Source organism: Bombina bombina, chromosome 4 (genome assembly GCF_027579735.1).
Source record: "Bombina bombina isolate aBomBom1 chromosome 4, aBomBom1.pri, whole genome shotgun sequence".
Classification (NCBI taxonomy): Eukaryota; Metazoa; Chordata; class Amphibia; order Anura; family Bombinatoridae; genus Bombina; species Bombina bombina.
In genome coordinates this window covers 871,672,160-871,692,079 of record NC_069502.1, presented here as the reverse complement: position 1 = coordinate 871,692,079, position 19,920 = coordinate 871,672,160, and the positions used below count along the sequence as shown (strand labels likewise).

Genomic DNA, 19,920 nt, shown 5'->3' with positions numbered 1-19,920 from the left:
TGGCTACAAGACATACTATAGTGTAACTCACCTGTTCTATATCATCACTGTGATCTCAAGGGCGCCCCCTATTTTAGATATACAATCTATTGGTAATATTTAACTAGCGACTGGTTTTATATACCAGGGATAGAGTAACAATTGGATAACAGGCTAGGGTAACGTAGAGGAAATTTTCTATCCCTCCTGCCTCTTATCTATACAGTGTTGTTACGGTACTAACTTGTCTAGTTAAATGAATACTGTGGAATAGTCCTAATACAATATCTTTCAAACACAAATATAGGAAATATGATTATTAATATATACTACTATATGGTAATAAGGTAATTGTGTTATTTTCCCTACGAATATATATGTAACATTTGGTGCAGAAATTGTTCTGACACTTTCTTATTGAAGAGTATTGTTACTGGAAATTAGTCACCTAGCAACCATATTGACAATTAACTCATATTAATTATTTTGTTTATATACACAGACTGTATTTTTCCACCTACGATCTATCAATATAAAACTATTGACCGCTAGGCATTTTGCCTACTTTGGAGGATTAGCAGTGTTCACTATTTGATATTTGTTTTTAAAAACACAATCTCACACATTACACTTACACTTGTTTTTTAATGGTGGCACGGTCCACAGTTTTTATATTTCTATAATTAATAAATGTTATGTTTTATGAATAAATGGTTGAATTTCCTATATACATACCGCCCTTCACCACCCTATTCTCCATGGTGATATAACCTGCAAGTGTGCCAATATAATGCTTCTTTTTTCTACACTTTATCATAAAATATATGTTAAAGCCCTTTGCCTGCATTTTTTTTCTAACACCTGAGATCATATATCTTTAAACCTTTTATACATTTTTTGCTTTTATAACTTTTTTTGGGCACTATTTTTTTTTTTTTTAATTAAATAATTTGTATTAGATAGTGTTATGAGTGTAACTATACTTTGTAATGTATTTTGATGTCTTTTGTGCAACTTTTTAGTTTTGTGAAACAGTTTAACCAGAGCTCTGAAGTCACGGTAATCATTCTAGCGTAAATTGTTTATGTGCTCAAGCGATCACGTTTACTTTCAACTTGTAATACGAGCACTAAGCCCGACGAGCGCAAATACCCGCGATAAACCCCTTATTGCCCGGGTGCAAAATTATATCGCTCCACTCATAATCTGGCCCTAAGTGTATGGAAATTTATAAAAGGGACCTGAAACACAACATTTTACATATTTATCTGTGATATCAGCAAAGGGCTACAGGGCAAAGTATGTATTTTTGCAAATGAAACAAAAATTTGTAACAGAGTGGATGTTCTGGGGGTTGACAAAATGAGAAGTGATATACAACAATTGGAGGATTGGACAAATGACTGGGATCTAAAGTAGAGAAAAACCAATGGCACTACTAGTATTGTAAATAACCGTTTTCTGTAATAATAATAAGAAAATATTTTTTAGGAGTAAATGCCTCTTCAAACTCAGACACACTAGAAGAGGCAGGGGGAAAGCCAAATAGGCAAAACAAAAGTCAGTCACACAACAAGACAAACAAAAAGGCTGGAACCCTACCCGAGAGCACCAAGACCCTCTCTCAAATGAAAATGACTCACTTAGAAAAATGAATCTCTTACAGAAATTACTAACTGAAGAGCACAAACAAGTATTATCCAAAGGCATGTCATTTGCCCTACCCCCCCTAGACAAATTTGAGACTATTAAAGATGTGCAACTGTTTTCAGAAAAACGCACTCAAGTGTTTCTACAATAATAAAGCAAAATCCACAGAAGGCTCATCATTTCAAATGAGTAGTATATTCTTTTCTAACACATTTCAAAGTTATTTTTATTTCCACTCCCTGTGTACCATGTGATAGCAATCAGCCAATCACAAATGCAAATACGTATAGTCTGAGTTCTTGCACATGCTCAGTAGGAGCTGGTGACTCGGTGTAAATATAAACACTGAAGTAAATTGGAAAGTTGTTTAAAATGACATGCTGTATCTGAATCATGAAAATGTAATAAAACCTGAGTGTCCCATTAATTACAAGTATTCAACGAAATAGTATGTGACAGAATGCTACAATTACCAAATAAAATCACGCAAAAAAATCACATGCAAAAAGAACAAAGAGCATTAAAAGATAAGCAAATGTGACAAAATGCCATAAGAAATTCGGACAAAGGGGGCAACATAGTGTGTATGGCCACTTTACATGTATCGTAAAGAAACAAACAACTCAGAGGTCGTTCCTGTTATCACAAATTAGGATACAATACATTACAAGAATGTTTGCAAAAATATATTAATGCCATTCAAGCGGCCAAATATTATAACATCATTACAGCTAAGGAATATCAGTTCTTAAAAGTGACAAATTCAACTGGAGCCACTTCTCTCTGGCATAAATAGCTTTACTAAAAAGGCAAGCCAATATGTAGATTACAGACTTAGAAACTATCTCTCCCAAATGTCTTCATATGTGCAAGACGCAACAGATGTCTTAATCCAACTAGTGAACATATATCTCACTCCTAATACGTAGCTAATAACAGCGAATGTAGAATCTCTATACACTTGTGTAAAACATGAGCTGGGAATACAAGCAGTTCAGTGGTTCCTAACGGGCTCAGAGGAAGATCCTTCACATGATGATTTTATATTACAATTGTTAAGCTTTATACTGAACCACAACTTCTTCACATTTAACAACTGTTTCTACCTGCAAACAAGAGGTACCGCCATAGGTACAGCATGTGCTCCCACATATGCCAGTTTATTCTTGGGATGGTGGGAGCAGAAACATGTATTCTCTGATGCCAATTAACATTTTCTAAAGCATATCCCCCTCTGGATGCGCTATATTGACAACGTGCTTTTCTTGTGGGAGGGTGCTAAACTTGATATCTTCTTGAACAACTTAAACTCAAATTGTTTGAATATAAAACTGACTTATGAAGTGAACCTACATCTGATTTGGATCTTCAAATCAGCAAGACTAACGAAGGCACACTCTATGGATGTCCATAAAAAACAAACAGCCACTAATAGTGTACTTCACAGCTCCAGTGCACATGCCCCCAACACTCTTAAAGCCCTACCAACAGGCGAGTCCCTGAGGATGAGAAGAAATTTCTCATCTGATCTCAACTACACACAGAGAGCAAAGGAATTAACAGACTTATAGCGAGAGGCTACAGCAAAAGGGCAATAAAAAAGGCTGAACACCGAGCAAGATCCACTACTAGACAGGAACTATTAAAAAAAAAAAAAACACATAAGTCCAATCAAGAAGAGATAATGTTTATTACAATCTACAATCCAGCAAGTACACAAATTATAAAAATCCTACAAGACAGCTGGCACATTCTCAAATCAGATCCAATTTCATCACAAATTTTGGGAGACAAACTGCAGTCAGGATACAGAAGAGCACACTATTTAAAATATCTGATAAGCACAAGTCACCTAGAGGGTCCTAAAACAGCTAGTGCATTTTCACATGGCTCATTTAAATGTGGAACCTGCAGCACTTGCAATTCCATGCTTAAACGACATGAAATACATGATCGGTTTGACAAATGCCACAAAATAAACGCACATATTAACTGCCAAATAGAGGGTGTTGTCTTACAGTGCAAATGTGAAAAAACTTATGTTGGTATGACGACCAGAAAAATAAGAACTAGATTGCACGAGCATTTGAGGAACATTAAAAATACATCAAAAGATCTTAAAGCAGGAAAACAACTTCCATCTGTAGCTCGCCATTTCTAGAAGAAGCATGATTCCAAACAGTGTGACTTAAAATGTTATGACATTCAGAAAGTAAAGTTGGGAATAAGAGGTGGTGATTTAGAAAAAGCTTTGCTCAAAGCTGAAAGTAGATGGATTTTCCTACTAAATACAGTACATCCTTTCGGTTTAAATGAACAAAACAACTTTGCTCCTTTCCTTTAAAGGGACAGTATACACTCATTTTCATATAACTGCATGTAATAGACACTACTATAAAGAATAATATGCACAGATACTGATATAAAAATCCAGTATAAAACTGTTTAAAAACTTACTTAGAAGCTGTCAGTTTACCTCTGTTGAAAAGGTAGTTGGAAAGCCCACTGCAAGTGGCAAATAAGACACTCCCCCCCTCCCCCTTCTTTTGCATATGAAAAGACCCTTTACACAAACAGCAGCAAGCTGTGGTAGGTAGTCGAGCGTATTCACATAGAACTTTGGGGCTTGGTTAGGAGTCTGAAAATCAGAGCAATGTTATTTAAAAATAAGCAAAACTATACATTAATTAAAAAAAAAAACTTTATGGGCTATATAAATAGATTATATACAAAACATTTATGCAAAGAAAAAATGAGTGTATAATGTCCCTTTAAGTCGATTAGATTCTTAAGTCATTTGATACTGGAAAAACCATCATTAATGTATAAGGAATAAAAAAAATATCTGCCATAAATTAGAATATCATGAATACTTAATAATAATCATTTGAATCAAAGAGTACTCTTAAGTCATTTGATACCAAAACAAGTATTAATAGTGCATAAGAAACTAAAGATATAGTTGCCCTAAGTTCAACTTTTATGGATTCTAAACAGCATGCTAACTATGAATTAAATCCAATGTGAAATTACACACTTGCTTATTTATATTCAAGTTACATCTATTATTATAATCATAAAACTTTCATCCGCTCCTGGGTATAAAAGTACTCAACTCGAATCACTTGAAAAAATAAAAAACATAAACACTTTACAAAGTATTATTAAACGTTTGTAAGAGAATAAACGCCATTAGTAGAATGGCAGCGCCTTCTTTGTTACAGGATGTCATTGAAATCTAGTTTTGTATTTGAACTCTTAACTGCACAAACTTTCTATTCAGTTCATTTGGTCACTAACAATAATTTACAGTTGACCGCATAATATTACTGTCAATCACATTGTTTTCCACATATCACACATTCATCACAATATACCATTTTCTCTATTCATTTGATAAAATTTTGTTAACCCAGCATCACATTATTTGTTTACTAACCCTTGAATTTTACATCAGTCACTCAAGTATTTAAAACGTGCGCACTCTTTCACGTTCTCTTTTAATATTCCACTGATTATGCCTTGTATCAGAATAAAGCTCCAGCAAGTAAAGATTGGTTTAAATATTGAAAGTCAATACTTAAGATCTTCATTGGATGTAACCGATATTGAATATTATTTCAAATACATCAAGACAGAATACCTATCATAATTCCTTATCCACGCTATTAATTGCAATTTGAGTACCATTTGACTCAGCCTTGTTATAATCTGTTACATGTTAGAATCGCCACCATTTTGCTATTCGAAATTACCTTACGTCAGTATTCATGCATCACATATGATCATAACATTGTAAACAACAGGATGGCAGAGATTCTGACCGGAGTCGCTGTCTGGTGATGATGTTACGAAAGGTGGCGTAACAAAACATGCTTTAAAAAGCCGATATTTCAGCAGCGCGCTCACCCTTTGAAAAAGCTGTTCAGGAGAAACTTGTTAGGGTACTGGTGAGGAGTCCTAAGAGCTCCTGTGTTTTAGTTTGCCTTATGCTACCGTATTATAATGCAGTATATTCACTAGTTAAGTTACTTTAGTAAGTGACCTTTAATAGTTTGCATAACAATTACTTAGAACCATTGCTGCATCGCTACAATATAGCTATTGTGAAGATTCTTTATTCTATTTAAATGGCTTATTTACTTGCTGCAATATACAGCAGCTACAATTGATGCTGCACTACTTCAGATTAAGTATCATTAAAATATAATTTGATAAGAATCTGCAATAGTTGAGTATGTGGCGACTGATGTTAAGTAAGTCACTTTAACTATCTCACAGTTTACCATATTCTCCCAAACTATGCTCACATCTATGCTACGAACCACCTGAAAGTTTGATTCACAGTGATTCACAGTACTCTTTATACACAGAAGGCTTTACTAGCCAACTTTCAGTGAGGTTTATATGCACATATAGTGGGGATTATTTGTAGCTGAGTTATCATATATATAAGCTGATGCTTAGTACATACTGTATGTGCCTATCACTCTAGGTCATTTACTGTGCTCACCAATCTTGCTATTTTACGGCTGCAGGTACAACTGCAGAGTGGTTTTTAATGTTCACCTTCCTCTTTTAAATGTGTTTTTCTAATAAAAGTTAATTTTTAATTGCATTCTAATCCCTCCACACAAATATTGTTGTCCATTTCCCCTTGCTCATATCAGCTTTGCAGCTGCAAATTGTATACTGTTTCTATATTCAGTTCAAGGACTGTTACACTTCTATTAACCCCTTGAGTGCTATATATGTAGTCTTTCTAAAGATTTGGTCTCTCCACCTCTCTTTATATCTTTATAGACTGGGATCTAAAGTTTAACACAGCAAAGTGTAAAATTATGCATTTAGGGAAGAAAAATCCAAATGTTTATTACAGACTCAATGACACTTTTACTGACTGTTACTAATGAGGAACAGGGCTTGGGAATTATTTCAGATGACTTAAAATTAAGTAAACAATGTAGTACTGCAGCGAGTAACGCCAGCAGAATGCTTAAATGTATTGGTAGAGGTATTTGCAGCAGAAATAGTAAGGTTCTTATGCCACTTTATAGATCATTAGGCCTCATCTTGAGTATTGTGTGCAGTTCTGGAGACCATATCTTCAGAAGGATATTAACAAACTTGAATCTGTGCAAAGGAGGGCTACCAAAATGGTACATGGTCTAAAAAATAAAACTTACCAGGATAGGCTCAATGACCGAAATATGTATAGCTTAGAGGATATAAGGGAAAGAGGTGATATGATAGCAACATTCAAGTGCGTTAAAGGGCTTAGTAAAACTGAGGCATGGGGATGTTATATAAAGTCGAAAATTCAAGAACAAGGGGTCATGATCTCAAGCTGAAGGGTAGTAGATTCAGGAGTAATTTGAGGAAGCACTTCTTTACACAAAGAATGATTGATTTATGGAATAAACTTCCTCAAAAGGTAGTAATGACACACACTGTGGGGTACTTTAAAAATGCCTGGGACAAGCAAAAGGCTATCCTACAAACTAGATAAGTTTATACTTTTAAGTAATAACGGGCACACTTGCTGGGCCTATGGCTCGTATCTGCCATCAATATCTATGTTTCTAAATGTCTGCATTAATAGTTCTGACAGGTGACATTAATAATGACGTAGATGTTAAAGCAGAAGGTCTGAGTGTAATGTGTCAGCTGGAAGCTGTGGATCAGGAAATGTGTGACAGCGACAATGAAGGTAAGTGCACATGCGTCACGTCTCTTCTGTTTATGAGGTATTGCCTGGCTTTTATGTTAATATTCCAACAGGCTCTATACCTGACAAGGGGACAACAGGTGCTGTTAGAAGAGCTTTTGGAATACTAGTGCTGTATTGTTCCCATGCCAGGTCTTAGGAGACATGGCAGCAGAGATGACCATGGAAATTGTATAAGCGTGCTATAGTGTTTCCAGATGAATTGCATATTCTAATGAGCCATACACATGGAGACACACATGCAGATACAGGGATGAGGCCATTGGTGGCACATTTATTTTAGATACATTTAGCACGAAAGACCAGGAACCTCTCTGTATATGTTTGTAAAAGGTATTCAGGATTTGACTGTGTGCGTGTGCAGACCCGCAAAATCTTACAAAGATGCATACTACTAGTGCTGTATTGTCCCCACATCAGGTATAGGGGCTGTTGGTATACTAGTGCTATATTGTCCCCATGTCAGGTATAGGAGCTCTTGCAATACTAGTGCTTTATTGTCCCCATGTCGTGTATTGGAGCTGTTAGAATACTAGTGCTTTATTTTCCCCATGTCGGGTATAGGAGCTGTTGGAATAATAGTGCTATGTTCTCCCCATGTCAGGTCTAGAAGCTGTTGAAATACTAGTGCTGAATTGTCACAGTGTCAGGTATAGGGATGTTACTGTGATGTGGGTGCATTTATACTGCCTAACATAAATGGTTTATAGTGCATTTTTAATGAACACTTTATAATGGATTTTATTTTGAAAACCCCTCAAAAACCATGTGAAAAACATCAAATGGGAATTGTGATTGCTTGCACTGGGGCTGTATTTGTAGCTAGTAAAGTAACTCATTCCCAGCTAACTTGCTTTATTACATGACAAATGATGTATTTACTGCTGTGCTAATGTCATTAAATGTTTCCTCTAGACAACTCGTTTTCAAACCTGTCCTCAGGCCTCCCTAACTGTCCAGATTTTCAGGGTTAACTTGGGTGAAAGCAGGTAAAATAACCATGTTTACTAATCAGCAGATTATTTCACCTGTGCTCTAGGGCATATATCCTCAAAATCCGGCCTGTTAGGGGGCCTGATGACAGGTTTGAAAATCAGTGCTCTAAACTGACTGCCAGTGATGTAGGCTCAGGTTAATTTGCCATAAATCTTTCAAATGTTATTTTAGCCTTATTTTAAAAAGAGAATAGAGACTTCTCTCAGACCCTTCTACTATTTTACTATGTAAATAGTGATTCTTACATTATTTTTTTTTCTTCAGGTAAAGATGATGCCAAGATTTCATGTAACATGGAAGAAACAGAAAATCAGTGGCTAATAAATTTCACAGAAGCTGCAGAGCAGGACATACTTGACAATATTAGTAGAGGTGAGTGTATGTGTTTGACGTGTCTGAGGGATGCAGGGCACAGGTGAGTGTACGTGTCTGGGGGCCACAGGCCACAAGTGAGTGTATGTATATGGTGTTTTGTAGAAAGAAGAGAAGAAATGGCACTACTCTATTGTATTAGAGGGAATACTATCCAGATAATACGTTGGTTATGTACATATGGGTGTGCTGGTGCTTAGTATCAAAACAAACTTTATTAACAATTCCAACATAGAGGTTGACTAGGATACTATTTATAACACTCTTCCCTCAATTGGAGAGTCCATGCATGTATAAGTATAAGAAATTTTAAAAAATTAAACTTTATTATGACCTTTTAAAATCAATTTAAAAACAGTTGCAGCAAAATAGCCTAAACTTAATAAACGATCTATAGTACAAATAATACCATAATGTTGGGTCACATATGTACATTTCATGAATTCAACAACTGTATATTGGTATGTCTCTGCGCTTTAATTCATTCAATTGGTACCAGATTGTTAGATATACCAATAGTGTTGATTAAATATAGCGTGCACATATGTGCGTTAGTGGTTCACCAGGAATAGGGTAGATTACTGTCAAAGTAAATAACACCGTAGAAATTCACAATATAAAGAGATTTCTCAGTTACTCATGTGGTATGCCAGCTTTAAATAACCCCTCTATGTAGTGAGGTGATATCATCCACATTACCGAGTGTAACAGTGTTATGAGGTTCTTTTTTCACGATATGTACTTATCATATATCACTTTACAGCAAGGAAACAACTGACACGTCACACAGGTTTTTTGCAATGCTTATGATAACAATAATGGTTTTATTCTGCAATATAATTATAACAACGAAATACCACAAACCACTGTTCATGCTTATAACACTTTATGCAATTATAATACGTGTACAATTATCCTATCCCTATCTATCTATGCAGTTTTCAGTTACAGTTTAGCAATGAAAATTATAACTAAGTTGCCTGTGCAACCACCGATAACAATCTTATGTTATACTACTACTCAAACAATTCTAGCTAGTTTTAAACAAATAATACATCACCGTGATCATGTGTTGCATCATCCTATCCTGGGGCGCAATTGGAGAAGACATCTGGGCAATCTTGGAACAGGAGAAAAAGGTGATCAACGGGAAACAACACTGAACGATGCGTCCATCGACAGGTCACAAGTCTCCTGATCAGATTGCCCACAGGTACCTCTCTTTATACTGTTCACTTACGTTACAGTTCTGGTGCAAAACCACAGACCCCGGGCCGCTCCCTGCAAGGTTGGCTAAGACCCAAAGCATCTGGCCAGTCTGCTTTAGCCTCACCCAAGCTTATCAGGGGCATACCAAGGTACTTTCCCTCAAGTGTTCCTAAGCGCAATGCTGTCATCTTTCATATTTTCTGCTTAACCTTATACATCTGATTATGTGTTCTTATGCAGTTACTTCTGTCAAATACATCAATAATAGTTTTAAAAATCTTTACATAGATATAATTAATAGATAAACCACCATAATGGCTTTATTACTTAGCCTACTGCAATTAATAATAATTAATCCTTTAATAGCTAACATTAACGCCTCTACTAATGTGTTATCAAGATGTTCTTTTAGTGTCAGTGAGTGGCCCCTGCCAAAGTTACACCCTCGTTCTGTGGGTTTTGACTTCTTATCATTAGTATCCATCGGTTGTTTACCACTGTAGCATGACTTAGTGAAATACAGTGTCATCTACTTGAAATTAATAATTCACTTTGTTAAAGGCACACTCTCTTAAAGGCAAAGTCACACAAGTTAATGCAAGTGTCTTGTACTTTCACTCTCTTTAAGGCAAAGTCACACAAGTTGAAGCAAGTGTCATATGAGCAATCACCTCAACCACTTTCCTTACATTCCACCCCTTGGTCATGTGACACCTTGCTTGTTTCTAAACACATACCTTAATAATGACAGCTCATTCACTCAAGTAATATTGTCTTTTGGTTTAAAACATATCCTACCTAATGTATTACAGAAACATCCAAACATTTTTACTATAATGAATATCCCACACAAGCAAGCAAGACTTATTAATAGCCATTTAACTATAGTTTTTCCTAAGCTTCCAAGCCATCCCCCCAGTCCAAAAGTCCAGTCAAAGTCTTTAAGCCATTTGCTAAATGAATCATCATGTACCTCACGTATGTGCCTTTGCACTTCTTCTAGTCTGTGTTGGTCATGTTTGATTTTACCTGCATTGTCTTCTATGTACACATAGCATTGCTGGTGGATTCTCTGGCAGACCCCTCCTTCTGCAGCTAGGAGGTAGTCTAGAGCCATTCTATTCTGTAATGCCACCATCCTAATTTGTTCCTGTTCTAATGCTAAAAGCTCTATTGCATCTCTAGTTACATTAAAAGCTTCATCTACTAAATCAGCTTGTGTATTTAATCTAGTGAGGGCTGTAGCAGCCCCATAATGAGGGACAAATGTTGCAAGCAGGCGCATACCTTCACTAATTTTAACTCCCTCATGTATCTTGTCCAGGTCAAGGTATCTTCGTGTTCTATGCAATATAGGTGGTGGAAGCGTGGTGGTTATGTTAAAAGCAGGGAATATATATCCTAAAAAGCATGGGCCATAATGGGTGCAAGGTATTACCTTTACTGCCCACCTCCCACACAACCAATAATATCCCACTGGTAGTTTAAAGGGACACTGTACCCAAAAAATTTCTTTCGTGATTCAGATTGAGCATGAAATTTTAAGCAACTTTCTAATTTACTCCTATTATCAAATTTTCTTCATTCTCTAGGTATCTTTATTTGAAATGCAAGAATGTAAGTTTAGATGCCGGCCCATTTTTGGTGAACAATCTGGGTTGTCCTTGCTGATTGGTGGATAAATCCATCCACCTATAAAAAAGTGCTGTCCAGAGTACTGAAACCAAAGAAAAGCTTAGATGCCTTCTTTTTCAAATAATGATAGTAAGAGAACGAAGAAAAATTGATAATAGGAGTAAATTAGAAAGTTGCTTAAAATTGCATCCTCTTTCTGAATTACAAAAGAAAAAAATTGGGTACAATGTCCCTTTAACAAAAGGAGGACATATCCTATTCTGTCGCTTCCTCCCATCCTTAGTCCGTGTGTTACCTGCTAGTGTTTCCCTATTAAGTTGGTACCAGTCTTTAATAAGGTCTCTGGGCTCACCAAACCTAGTCTTCCATTTCTCATGAGCATATGTCGGGTATGAGAAGTCATAAAATTTCAGTTTAATGTTGAATACACCTGTCCTATTTCTGACTAGTCGTCCTATGTTGTACATTAACATTATCATGTCGGGTAGCTGGGTTAGGTTGTTAGTACTATATATATCGCCATCTAAATTTTGAAACATAATAGCACCCGTAGTCACATTATTAGCTAAATGCAACTTGTCCAGTAAGTCATCCCTACCTGGTGTGTTAACACCTGTAAAATTCCACACAGTCTTATTCCCAATCATGTCGGCAAGCATACTCATGGTTAAAGGGATACCTGACTAAGGGTAACCTCTAGTCTGCCCGTGAGGCACAAACCCACATACCCAACACGGTCCCTGAAAATTTGTCACATTAAACACATCTTTGGTAGTTTTTACAAAGGTATTATCAAGTTCCCATGAGGAGGCATGCAGGGAGCCTAAGTGGCGCCGTGCATGGTCCCTTTTTCCCTTGGGTCGTTTTTTTAATAGTTTCCCATCCATTACAGGTCTCCTGATATACATTAAAAGAGGTTTGGATGACTCTTTTCCTGTAAATGTACACACATATGTCAGTCCCTCTGGTTCCCCATCGGTGTATGATATGTTTAACATTACTGCACGAACCTGTTTATCAGTGGGTGTTTTACAACCTAAAATGCGTTCCTGAATCCACACTGTTAGTTTTGGGGAAGTGGAAGGCGTACTGGGATTTTCACAAATTAGCCCAACCCCTTCTTGCAATTCAAATATTAAGTTCTCATCCTGTAAAACAACTGTCCAGCTCTCATCCTCCTTGGAGTCCTTACAGTCTTTCCTGGTCATTGCGGCAGATCAAAAATCTTTGATTAAACAATGTACGGTGGAGGAAGGGATGTCACAGGTAATTGTCTCTTCTTCCGATAGTTCAAATACCACCCTTTCCTGCTTGGTAAGGAACATCCAACTTCCATATTAATTTTTGGTCAAACAGGTTACGTCGTCATCAAAGGTAAATGGGATGGAGCAGGATGCCCATGTTGTGCAATACGTAACGGTCATGCTTCCCTCATAGAAGGTGTGATAGCTGGAACCAGACACCTCACGTTTCATCCTCTGGCTCATCAGTGCTTGGCTTACGCATGCGACCAAAAGAAGTCCCAACAGAGCACCGGTTACAATAACAGCCATGCCAACAAGAATCTAGGAAGGAAACATACTTCAAATTTATTCCGTAAATAGCACTTGCCCGCAGGCACATGCAGCCAATCATTGCTCCCTTGCTTTACCACAATTACCACATTGTCATCTCCCTTACCTATCACCTCTACAGGCACGGGGGGCCCTTTTCTTGTTTCAACCAGACCTTAGCCCCTATGCCCACCCTTCCCCTAGTTTCTGCAGATTCCTGTTCCGCTATTTCACTGTTGCAGGTGGGAGTAACTATAAGCTTTGCTACTACTTCTAAGGTTGACATGTCTCCTTGTTCCTTTCCTCTATTGAGGAGGGTGAGCTTCACTTCCTCAGTTCTCCCAGAGTCTAGCGTTTTCTCCACTATGCTAATACCTCTGGCTATGAGAGAGGGCATTGGAACTATAAAACCTACATGTTAGTCAGGTATCTGGACCCCTATCCCTGTCGATACGGTTTGGGAGCTATCGGGGGTATTGTTACCTGGTCCTGGATGGTCAAGTATATCTCGCCACTAGGAGGGAGCAATTTACCTGGCACTAGACCCCCAGGGCTAGTTTCCCAGCATGTTACCACAGCATGTTGATCCCGACACTCAGTGTACTCCTGTCTGCTTATCATCCTAGACAGTGGGGTCTCACTATCTGTAATAGGACGGTTATTTAACACATTAATTGCTTCCTCAAGATGGTCCCTCCACTTCTGCAAAGTACCATTCCCTAGCTTCTTTAACTGCTGCTTTAGCAAACCATTCATTCGCTCAATTAATCCTGCTGCTTGGGGATAATAGGGTATGTGGTATATCATTGTATGTACCTTTCTGCACTATATCCCTGTACCCTGTGTCCTGAAAAGTGAGTACCATTATCACTCTGTATCTGCAGAGTGCCTTAGAATTTAGAATGGAGTGCCTTAGAATTTAGTGATTAATTCTAGGGTCTTAATGGTGTTTATCTGAGTTGCTTGCTTACATGGGTGGGCTATGAGGTAGCCTGAGTACGTGTCCACAGCCGTGCACACGTACTGGCAGCCTTTGCTGGAGGGGAGAGGTCCTATGAAATCTGCCAGATCTGGCCTGGCAGCTTGCCTCTTTTGATATGCCCTTGCACCATGCCAGGAATCTGTCTTTTCCTAACATGCTGACATACAGGACAATTTGCTATCTCTGTTTTTATTACTTCCATAGATAGCTTAATACCCCTTTGCAATGCCCACTTATGAGTCGCTCTTTCTCCAAGGTGTCCACTTTTTTGGTGGGCCCACTGGGCCACACCCTTATTGTCAGCCTCCTCATTCACATCCTTACTTTCCACAGTGGAGACTTTGGCTGCTTCATCTACAATATAATTGAACAGTCGTTCTAGTGAATCCTGATTTGTGTGAGCATCTGCATGGTAAATGGTCACTGTCTTTTCCCTGACCAATTTGCTGAGTTCCTGCCATATCTGTTTCCCCCACACCTCCTTTGAGTATATCTGGTAGTCCTTTCGTTCCCAGGTGGGGAGCCAGGTGGCTAACCCATTGGCCACTGACCATGAGTCGGTGTATACGTGGCATTCACCCCCTTCACAGGCTATGGCCTGATGGACAGCAACTAACTCAGCGTATTGGCTACTTTCATTTTTCCCCGTAGACACCAGCATCTGTTTGGTCACAGGATTGTAGGCTACCGCTTTCCAACTCCTCTGTGAACCCACATATTTTGCTGATCCGTCAGTAAACCAAGCATGGGCTTGATTTTCTTCTGACAGTTGGTCATATGGAACGCCCCATTTTACTAGAGATTCCTCTGTGAGTGTCTCTTGAATGGGGGCTGTCCCCTGGAGGGGTTGCTCAGCGACCTTTTCATGCAGTGCAGCAACCCCTTTGGGACCTGTCTTTGCCCTGTTCTGTATATACCATTTCCATTTTATGATTCTTGATTCCTGAGCATGTCCAATCTTATGAGTCTTAGGACTGCCCATTACCCAGTTCATGATAGGAATCTCAGGCCTCAGGAATACATCATGCCCTAACGTTAGCTCCTCTGTTTCTACTAAAGCCCAGTAGCAAGCACATAACTGGCGCTCAAAAGGCGTGTATCGGTCGCCTGCCTCGGGCAATTTCCTAGTCCAGAAACCAAGGGGGACTTTCCCTCTCCCTTGTTTCTGCCAAAGGCTCCAATTAGCATTTTCCTTGTGGACAGACAAATTTAAATCTATTGGCCCTTCTTTTACCGGCCACAGGTCCATTGCCATTTGGATGGCCTGTTTTGCAGTCTCAAAAGACAACTCCTCCTTAGACCCCCACTCAAAGCTATGCTTTTTCCTTGTAACCTTGTAGATGGGGGCTAGTATTTGGCTCAGGTGGGGTATATGCTGCCGCCAAAAGCCAAATAACCCAATGAAGCGCTGGGCTTCCTTTTTGGTTTTAGGGGATGTAAATTCCATTATTTTCTGCTTGGCTTTAGGTTTTTTTTCCCTACGGCCGTTTGTCCACTGTATACCCAGGAATTGTAATGACGTTCCTGGCCCCTGTATTTTGGCAGGGTTGATTTCCCACCCTTTCCCCTTTAAGTGGGTTTTCACCTGCTCTAAAACTTGTTGCACTACTTGCTCATCAGGTCCCTGTACCATTATATCATCTATATAATGTGTGACCTGTACGTCGGGAGGCAGAGTAACTTCCTCCAGGTGTTCTGCCACAATCCTGTGGCAGATCGTGGGGCTATGTACATAGCCCATTGGGAGGCGCGTGAACGTGAATTGCCGTCCCTGCCAGGTGTATGCGAATTGCTCTTGGCACTGCTCCTCTATAGGTATTGTATAGAAGGCATTTGCCAGGTCAATGACCGCATACATATTTCCAGGGTGACGCTGTATATTTTCTATCAGCGTAACCATATCTGGTACTGCTGCAGTTAATGGGGGAGTATTACTATTTAACTCCCTATAATCCACAGTCATACGCCAGGTCCCATCACTTTTCTTGACCGACCAAATGGGATTATTCCAAGATGTGGTGATAGGTCTCACCACCCCTGCAGCTATTAGATCTTTGGTGTCACCTATTTCTTTATGCCCTCCTGGTATTCGGTATTGTCGAATATGTACCCTCTTCAAGGCCACTGGGACCTGTATGGGGGGCATTAACAATTTTCCCACAGTAACGGTTTTGATGGACACGTAAGGCCTTACTCCAAAGCTGTACATTCCATCCTCTAACCGCAATGTTTCTCCCTTTAGTAAATCAATGCCAATTATGTACTCTGGGATGGGCACGATTAAAACAGAACATCACCGTTTAGGAAGATGCCCTATTTTTAAATCTACCCATGCTTTTGTTGCCTCTATAGTTTTCCCTCCCAGCCCGGTAATTATTGTCATTTCCCACTTGAATGCCCGTGGATTCCCCTGTATCAGTGTGGCCTCTGCTCCCGTATCAATCAAAGCCCGCTCACATTGTACATTATTCTTGCTCCAGTGGATTTCTAGTTCCACATGGGGGCGATGATCAAAATAGGCGGCCCTGATACTGGGAGTTTGACCTGATTCCTATGGGTATCAAAATATAAAATGAGAGGGCGCTAAAAGCAAGAATAAATACCACACTTAATCTCTAAAAAATTATAGGGGTTTAATAAAAATAATTATACATATATATAACAGGTAAAAATTACTAACATCAAAATTAAAGGGACGTCTCCCTATAAAAAGTTAATCGTAAAAATACCACCAATATATTCCAAAAAAAATTTAATTGTTAAAATTGCATTTATCATCCGTTTGTATAAAGACCATAGAGTATAGTCAGATCGATGTAGGCCACTGGTAGTTGCAATAAAATTAATCCGCAAATGTTCAGGGACCAACAGTTGGTAGTGATCCAAAAATGATTAACAATGTTGCAGAATAGTTTTAGTCACTTTGTAGCAGTTCTTAAATAGATAAGTGTCTGAAGTTTAAAGACAGTGTTCCACCTTTTATATGCAATTATCGAAGATACTTGTGTATATATTAAGAAGGGCGCTCCAGGGCGTCTTACCGTTTTCTTCTGTCGGCTAAAGGCAGGCCGCGGATTAATTTTATTGCAACTACCAGTGGCCTACATCGATCTGACTATACTCTATGGTCTTTATACAAACGGATGATAAATGCAATTTTAACAATTAAATTTTTTTTGGAATATATTGGTGGTATTTTTACGATTAACTTTTTATAGGGAGACGTCCCTTTAATTTTGATGTTAGTAATTTTTACCTGTTATATATATGTATAATTATTTTTATTAAACCCCTATAATTTTTTAGAGATTAAGTGTGGTATTTATTCTTGCTTTTAGCGCCCTCTCATTTTATATTTTGATACCCTGTTTTTTATATAGCCATTTGGAGAGGTGGTTAGGGAGAGGCTTGGATAAGTTTTTAGACCTTAGCGCTATATAACACTGTTTTTTTCCACTGATTCCTATGGGGCCTGGAAGAATTCTTCCAGGTCGCCCACAGACAGCACATCCAACTCAGGTCCTTGGGCCTCTGGGGTGTTAGCCGGGGCCATGGGGACCTGATTCTCTTTCATCCCTCCCTGGTAACCATATCCCAGAGGCAGAGGCAATCTAGGATATAACCGGGTCTTATTTGCTGCTTCTTTGCTATCCTTTTTTATACTTTCCAGCTGATCACAGATCAGCTGTAGTATCTCCTTGGTCTCTTTCCTTTCCCCTGTGGTAGCCCTTTGTATATCATCTAGCGTGGGGGCAGAAGGGGCTACTGCGGTACCTGTTATGAGGTCACCGGACTTTCCCTTTTGCACATTTATCCTTTTGCCCACATGCTGTTGATATAACTTCCACATTTCCTTAGTTTCTATCCCATCTATTTGTTCCTTCTTTACCCCTGCTTTGAGGAGTTCTGTGAACCTCTCTTTTCTTGACAGTCAGGGAGGAGCATTGGCTCTAGGAGGGGGCCCGCTGCCTTTATCAGGCTTTGCTGGGGCATCCCATTCCCCTAACTCCCTTTTTTGTCTTATTGCATCCATTACCTCATGAATGGGATTCCCTGTCTGATTTATCAGTAAAGTCATGATTACTGACTTATATGCTCGGGGACCCTCACGTATCAAATAGTTTCTCATGGCATTGGTTAGTAGCTCGCGATATGGGGCATACAGATGGCCACTATATATCGCATGCTTCATAGCCAATTCCTTTAACAATTGGATGGCCTCCTTAATGGAATGCCATGTTCTATTCTCAGTGGGCCGATCTCCTTCTGCGGGAAATTTGTCCCTGGCACCGTATGCACACTGAACCAGCAATGATGCATGTGTCAACATACCATCAGCAGCCAAGCCAGGTCCAATTTGCAGGACCTGTTGTATGGCATGATCGCTAGTGATCTGTATGAATTTCCCGGCATCCTGACTATCTAGTGTCACGTTATGACCTCCTTGATCGTACATCCGCACAAGCCAAGTTATGAGGTCCTCCCCGGTTTCTGTTGATACTGCCGTATTATGTCTGATACCTCTTGCTGCGTGTAATCCTCTACTGTGTCTACTCTTTCTGCACCGTCAGGTCCATGATAAACCTTACGCTGTGTAACAGGGTGAGCTGTCACCCTGTGAGGGTCCCTATCATCCCACTCCTCTCCAGGATCGCTACTATCCCAAATATTACCGTCCCACCTTTCAGGTTCCCAATTAGTCCCGCTTTGTAATACTGATTGTAACTTACTTTTGTTCAACTTACCACCCTTCCGCTTTACTTTGGCCCTAGCTACCTTAACCACAGCCTGTTGACCTACATCTTCATAACACTGGTTCTTTTTTAATAGCAATTTATTCTGACTCTGCAAGCACACAGTCTGTTCTACAGCTTCCTCTAACTGCTCGTGTGTCTTTCTGTATGCCTGTAATAACACCCATAATTTCTTATGCAACCTTTCTGTGTGTGAATTTGTTTTAACCTTTAAATTCTGCAATTTATTCAACACTTCACAAGGTTCTACTTTATCAAAGATTTCAGTGTTATCTGGGAGGTCAGTCCCAGACAAGACTTCCCTTGCTAATTCTTGATACGGCGTCCCACCCCAAACCACAAGGTTTTGTGGTCGTTTGTGTTTCTAAACATTTTCATAATACATTCAGTTATTGCTGACATTAATCAATAAATTCACAGTAACAATAATAATATGTATATACCTGTGCAATATCAATTAATTTCACCCCAAGGTGACAATTTTGGCTACGTCCACAAAATATCTGTTTATTTACACAGCTTTTATGGCTCATTTGAGGAATTAACAATTCAATTCTAATTAATCCAGAAATATATATTTATACTTCTTGACCGTGCAAGATACAACTATATATTATTTTATCTACAAAGGGGTTTCACTTTCGCTCCGGAGCTGACACTGGCTTTCTGCCACCCTTTGGTCATGGCTTTTCAGCTGGCAAAGGGCATAGGTGCGTCTATCAGCTCCGCTTATACACACAACACATTCAGTCAGAAATTGACAGTTTCTTTGCTCAAGTGATAAACAATTATGTATCCTGCCGCTCGACTACGCCAATAATGTTATGAGGTTCTTTTTTCAGGATATGTACTTATCATATATCACTTTACAGCAAGGAAACAACTGACACGTCACACAGGTTTTTTGCAATGCTTATGATAACAATAATGATTTTATTCTGCAATATAATTATAACAACGAAATACCACAAACCACTGTTCATGCTTATAACACTTTATGCAATTATAATACGTGTACAATTATCCTATCTCTATCTATCTATGCAGTTTTCAGTTACAGTT

At 38.8% G+C, this 19,920-nt stretch overlaps 1 protein-coding gene across 3 annotated transcripts in view; it reads left to right on the top strand.

The window, feature by feature from the left end:
- The window catches only part of LOC128657372 (uncharacterized), a 62,030-nt gene that overhangs the window by 32,514 nt on the left and 9,596 nt on the right, over positions 1-19,920 (top strand). For all 3 annotated transcript variants that reach the window (XM_053711699.1, XM_053711697.1, XM_053711698.1), the window contains exons 7-8: positions 7,232-7,339; positions 8,618-8,725. In XM_053711699.1, the coding sequence (XP_053567674.1) occupies positions 7,232-7,339; positions 8,618-8,725 (216 nt within the window). The remainder of the gene's footprint in view (positions 1-7,231; positions 7,340-8,617; positions 8,726-19,920) is intronic.